The following is a 6,131-nucleotide window of genomic DNA, read 5'->3' as shown; positions in this document are numbered from 1 at the left end:
GCACCCGGACGAGCAGCGCCCCCTGCCCGCCGCCGAGAGGCAGGTTGGGGGCCGCTGGGCGACTGGACGCGCGCGGTGGGGCTGCGGCCTTGCGTTCAGACCACGTGGGCGCCAGGGGGCGCGAGAGGGTGTGTGTCCTGTGTGCTACCGCTGCGCGTGGGGGCGTCCCTGGAACGGGGTGTGTGTGTGTGCGCGTGTGCGTGTGCGTGGGTGTGTGTCCCCCTCGTCAGGCTCTCTGGTTCTACAGTGTTCAACTACCTATTCATTCAACAGTCTACTGACTGAGTGCCAGTTACGTGCCAGACACTGCAAATATGACTGACTCCCCACCCACCAGAATGGCTAAAGTGAGAATGACGGACCTTACCAAGTGGAGGCAAAGAAGTAGAGCAACTGGATCCCTCATATTTCTGGGGGAGTGTAAATTGGTAGAGACACTTCGGAAAGCTGGCGGGTTTTCGAGTGAAACTCTATGATCCAGCAGTTCCACTCCTAGGTCGTTAACACCCAACAGAAATGCGCGGGTATCAGAACCAAGGGGCCTGTACTGGAATGTTCATAGCTCTATTCATAATAGCCTCAGACTGGAAACAACCCATCAACAGGGGAGTGCAAAATGATTGTAGTCTGTTCAGACCATGGAGGACACAGCAAGAAGAGTGATGTCCTGCTACCCCCAACAACTGGGACAAGTCTCATGAAAGAAGTCAGATACAGCACTACACACTGTATGATTCCATTTATATAAAGTTCAAAGCAGGCAAAACCGGGCTTCCCTGGTGGCGCAGTGGTTAAGAATCCGCCTGTCAATTCAGGGGACACGGGTTCGAGCCCTGGTCGGGGAAGGTCCCACATGCTGTGGAGCAACTGAGCCTGTATGCCACAACTGCTGAGCCTGCGCTATAGGGCCCAAGAGCCACAACTACTCAAGCCTGTGCCCCTGGAGCCGGTGCTTCGAAATGGAGAGGCCACCGCAATGAGAAGCCTGCACACCGCAACAAAGAGTAGCCCCCGCTCATCGCAACTAAAGAAAGCCCGTGGCGCAGCAATGAAGACCAAACGCAGCCAAAAATTTTTTTTAAATTTAAAAATTAAAAAAAACAGACGAAACCGATTAATGTTGTGAGAAATCAGAATAGTGGTCAGCCTTGGGACTGGGAGGGGCTGAGAGGGGGCTCTGGGAATTGGTCATGTTCTGTTTCTTAATCTGGTGCTGGTTCCCAGGGCATATTTACTCTTGGAAAATTCGTCAGGCTGTACCCTTATGATGTGTGTACTTTTCCCTGTGTATATTTTACTTCAATGGAAAGTTTACTTAAAATGAGTGTGTCTTGGTTGATTTTGTTTGAGGCTGTGTTTGTCAGCAGATGCCACCTTCTAAATTTCTGTTGTTACATGTGCATGTGTTTCAAGGGTGTGGCTATTGTGTCTGTGTGTTTTGGTGTTACTATGTTCAGAGGGGTTAAGGTATAGAAAGGTGGTTATGACAGCATTTCTGGATACAAACTGCTGGGGTAAAATCCCAGCTCTTCTTGTCCAGTGACCTTAGACAAGTCACTTATTTCTAATTCCTCAGCTATAACATGGGAGTGAGTTAATACCTGTATAACTTAGAACAGTGCCTTGCACATAGTAAATACCCAACAACAGTTTCTGTTAAAAAAATGTGTGATGGTGACTTCCCTGGTGGCGGAGTGGTTAAGAATCTGCCTGCCAATGCAGGGGACATGGGTTCGAGCCCTGGTCTGGGAAGCTCCCACATGCAGCGGAGCAACTAATACCATGAGCCACAACTATTGAGCCTGCATTCTAGAGCCCACGTGCTGCAACTACTGAAGCCCGTGCGCCTAGAGCCTGTGCTCAGCAGCAAGAGACGCCACTGCAATGAGAAGCCCGCGCACTGCAACGAAGAGTAGCCCCTGCTCACCGCAACTAGAGAAAGCCCGCGCACAGCAACAAAAACCCAATGCAACCCCCCTCCAAAAAAAAAAGTGTGTGATGGCCCCACCTGCTGTGCCCTCTGCCAGTTCATCTCTTTCTTCCTTTATTCTGACAGTTGTCTGCACATGGCAATGTACTCACAGACACACAGGTCTCCTTCCCAGTTTCTTCATTCACAAACCCCATAACAAGCTGTTGTCTATCGTTTCCCCATCAGACTGTGAGCTCCTCAGGGGGCTAGAGACCAAGAATGGATCATCTCTGGGTCCCAGAGCTCAGGAGAGTGTGGGTGCCTGGGAACCATTTGTGGGGATAAGTAAGTGCGTACAGACCGTTCAGCATTTGTCTGCATCAGGTTAGTGGTTTGACGTGTGGGTATGACTCCCTGTACCTGTCTCTTAAGTTTGTTCCTGTGTGAAAACCCTTCAGTAGATGTGGGTGTGTCAGAAGAATTCTCTTACTGGGTCTAGTAAGGTGAGGTGAGGTGGCCCCCTAGTAGGTGTGACTGTGAAAGCAAGGGCAGGAGACATCTGAGATAGGCCGGGAGGTGTATGTCCAGGCAGGTGTGGCCTAAGCCTGAGGGCCCCCACCTTGGCCTCTCACGCACCCCGCTCTCCCCTCCCCCAGTCAAGAGGAAGGGCAGCACATTCCTGTCCTGCCAGCTGCTCCCTCTCCACCTCCCACCCCTCCCCAGCTTTCTCCGAAAAGCAGCCCGGGCGCCAAGCCTTCCCCCAAGTCGGAGCCTGAGCCTTCTCCTCCCATCTGACTCAGGGCTGACTCCCAGGCCCCGGCAACCCAAGCCTGCAGGTCCCGAGTCCACTCTGCAGACAACCTGCCGCCCCCTTCCCGACTAGCCCGTGCATGCAGGGAGCTGAGCTCAGGGCCAAGGAATCCTGCCTGGGGCGGCGGAGGTGGGGTGGAAGGGGGTGTAGATTGTTGGGGTCTGAGCCCTGATTGGCTACGGCCGGGCCACGCCCCCACCCTTTTCCCCCTTCTCCCCTCCTCGGTAGGGGGGCGTGGAGGCAACCGGGATCAGCCTGGGGCCAGCATGAGCCGGAGGGAGGGAAGTCTGGGTAAGGGGCTGAAGGGCCGGATCCGAGCGCCGAGGGGAGCAGGGGTCAGAAGGGCTGGAAGCTGGGGTCTGGGGCCCCGCCACCCCTAGGTCCGGGAAGGGAGCGGCCTGAGCGGGGGAGAGCAGGGCCCCGGTGTCAGGTAACGAGCGGGTGAGTTGTGCGTCAGCTGTGGGAAGGGGCAAGCGCCAGAGTTTAGAGGAGGCCTGGGGCTGTGACTTCAGGGACTTGGGCTCAGGAGGTAGATTACCGGTTCGAGTACACCCTGGGGGAGAATTGGGGTCGTGGCTGGGGCAGGACGCCGGGACCCTATCTGAGTACCGGGAAAGAAGCAGAGCTGGGAGCCAGAAGGAGGGGTAAAGTTAGGGGCGGAAGTCTTTGGGCCACAGGGGCTGGTAAGTGACAACAGGAGACTAAAGTCAAGGCTGTTAAGGATAGGGACCCGCGGGGCAAACTCTAGCGAGGGGCGGGTCGGGAGTTGCCGGTCTAGGACTACAGTCCCCAGCATGCCCTGTGCACGCGCGCTAGGCGTCTCGGGAAATGTACTCTTCTTCCAGGGACACCACCCTCTAACTTGTGCTAGTTAAGGCCGGTTGCTGATTCATTGAAACTGTACGGTGCCCAGCCCACGGTTTTGCATAGAAGGACCATCAGGGAAGAAATGGCACTTCAGTATCCCAATCTGTAAAATGGGCTTAAAGGCTTGTTTCAATTTTAAGTTCTGTGCTTCGATGATGCTGAATTCCACCAACATTCACTGAGGTACAGAGATACGTGAGCCCTGCCCTCAAAGGGCTCCCATGCTGAGGCAGATTCTCACAGATAAAAGAGATATTAAAAGAACCGCCTTGGAAGTATGAACAAATGGCCTTAAGTAGAAGGAAGAAGTTACTTTAAAGGAGGGGTGAATCTGGAGGCTGCACTGAGGAGGCAGTATTTGAATTTGGCTTTAATAGGATTTCAACCATGATTTGGGGACAGGGAACACATTTCAGGAGAACAACCGTTTGGCAAATGTCTGGTGCCCTATTTTCCCTCAGTTGGAATGGGACAGAACCTGCCTGGCTTAAAAGGTGGAGAATTCAGAGTGGAGCTTCCGGGTTCAGGAAGAGCCAGCCTGGAAGAAGTGGTCAAGAAGCAAGGGGTTGGGGTGCCCTCATTCCTCCCCCCCTTTTCCCACCAGAGGACCCCCAGGCTGACTCCTCAATCTCACCCCTTCCCCACTTGGAGTCCAAGATCCAACAGACACACAGCCTTGCCCGCCTCCTCACCAAATATGCTGAGCAGCTGCTCCAGGAATATGTGAGTGGGGTTCGGGGTGTGGGTACCAGGGGCCTGGGGAATGGGGAAGTACATACAGATCAAGGGGTCCTTGACCACCCATTTTCTCAATCTCACTTCACAGCTGCAGAAATTGGGGCTCCCAAGAGGGGTTAGTAACTGGCCCCTGGCCACACAGCAAATTGGAGGAGGACCCTGTCTGTGCCCCAAATGCCCCTCCATTAGCCTCAGCATGGAGGCTCCCTCCTTGGTACTTTAAGACAGAAGCAACCTGAGAGAGTGAAGAGAACTCTGGTCTGGGAGTCAGGAAACCTATGTTCTTAGGCTCTGTGTGATCTTGTCATCTCACCTCCATGAGCTTGGGACTCCCCAGTTGTAAAAGGAGGCAGTTAAGGGAATTCCCTGGAGGTCCAGTGATTAGGATTTGGGCGCTTTCACTGCCAGAGCCTGTGTTCAATCCCTGGTCGGGGAACTAAGATCCCGGCAGGACCAAAAAAAATTAAAAAGGAGGCAGTTGAATAAGATGAGCTGTGAACTCTTCTACCTGTGTTATGCAGAGAAGCTAAGAAGGGGTTTCAATCTAGGGGTAAAAACGCCATCCCAAGAGGACACTTTTACAGAGGAGAAGGATCTGCCAAAATCTTTGGTTGGCCAGAGGACACTGACAAAGGAAACTAGATAGTTCCCCAAAATACTCTGATGTAGTGGAGGGAGGGTATAGTTTTGAATCAGATAGACTGTAGCCCTGCCAACTTGTTGTGACCATGGGCAGTACTAATAACATTAAACATAATAATTTAATAATTATGACAGCAATAGTAAAATAATAAAGCTAGCTTTGTAGTCCTACCAACTTTGGTTCAAATTCCAGCTTCTGCCCCTTCCTAGATGGATGACCTAGGATAAGTCAGTCCCAATATCCTCATTTACAAGACCATGATCATCATCATCACACCTATTATTGGGAAGATTGGAAATAGTGTGTTTAAAGCAGCACAGTGCCTGAACCAGAAGCAAAATGTTAGGAAAGGATAAATGGTATTGTTATAGCGTCTTTACAAATTACAAATCACCTTTATCTTTTCATTTGTTCATTCAATTCACATGACAGTTATTCATTGAGCCCCTGGCTGTGTGTCAAGCAGGTGCAGAAGTGGGGAAGAATGGGGGGAGGGAGTGAAACAAACTCGGTCCCTGCACTATTTTCTGTGATTCTCAAGAGGTCCGTGGTAGGAAGGCAGGACAGGGAACTGTTCCCCCATCTTACAGAGGAGATCACTGAGGCTCAGAGAAGGAAACGGTTTTGCACTGAATGGCACAGCTAGTAAGTGGTGGAGACAGGATTTGAAGCTGGGTCTGTCAGATAGCATTAATAAAAGAGCTAACATTTTTTGTGCCCTTCCAATGAGTCAGGACCTGCCTTAAGCATTTTAACGGGCTCATAACTACCTTATGAAATTGATATGGTTATTATCTCCATTGAGGAGATGAGGAAACAAAGCAGTGGTGTAAAGCGCACGGTGGTTTTCGTTGTTTTGTATTATCTCAAACACAGCCTCTCTGTTGGCAGGAGTGTGTCATTTACGAGATGGGGACACTGAGGACCCAGGAGAGGGGTGGGGGGCTGAGTCCCGGGCGGAGGAGCCGCCCTGACTGCCGCGTCTCCGCAGGTGCAGCACCAGGGAGACCCCTTCGGGCTGCCTGGCTTCTCGCCCCCGCGGCTGCCGGTGGCCGATCTGAGCGCCCCGGCCCCGGGCCACGCGGGACTGCCAGTGCCCGAGCGCCTGCGGCTGGACGAGGCGGCGCTAGCCGCGCTGCCACCGCTGCTGGACGTCGTGC

At 52.7% G+C, this 6,131-nt stretch overlaps 2 protein-coding genes across 2 annotated transcripts in view; one reads left to right on the top strand and one right to left on the bottom strand.

Annotated features, from left to right (window-relative positions):
* The window catches only part of BCL7C (BAF chromatin remodeling complex subunit BCL7C), a 5,884-nt gene extending 3,757 nt beyond the window's left edge, over nt 1-2,127 (bottom strand). The window contains exon 1 of the mRNA XM_024744335.1: nt 2,083-2,127. Coding sequence (XP_024600103.1) covers nt 2,083-2,127 — 45 coding nt within the window. The remainder of the gene's footprint in view (nt 1-2,082) is intronic.
* An 826-nt stretch (nt 2,128-2,953) lies between these two features.
* The window catches only part of LOC112399376 (cardiotrophin-1), a 4,047-nt gene continuing 869 nt past the window's right edge, over nt 2,954-6,131 (top strand). The window contains 4 exon segments of the mRNA XM_024744540.1: nt 2,954-3,014; nt 4,195-4,313; nt 5,963-6,122; nt 6,125-6,131. The exon segment at nt 6,125-6,131 is cut by the window's right edge and continues 869 nt beyond it. Coding sequence (XP_024600308.1) covers nt 2,990-3,014; nt 4,195-4,313; nt 5,963-6,122; nt 6,125-6,131 — 311 coding nt within the window. The 5' untranslated portion in view covers nt 2,954-2,989.

Source organism: Neophocaena asiaeorientalis, unplaced genomic scaffold, assembly GCF_003031525.2.
Source record: "Neophocaena asiaeorientalis asiaeorientalis breed wild unplaced genomic scaffold, Neophocaena_asiaeorientalis_V1.1 scaffold91, whole genome shotgun sequence".
In the NCBI taxonomy this organism is placed as follows: Eukaryota; Metazoa; Chordata; class Mammalia; order Artiodactyla; family Phocoenidae; genus Neophocaena; species Neophocaena asiaeorientalis.
Note: the sequence above shows the minus strand (reverse complement) of the source record. Positions and strands in the feature narration are given on the sequence as shown.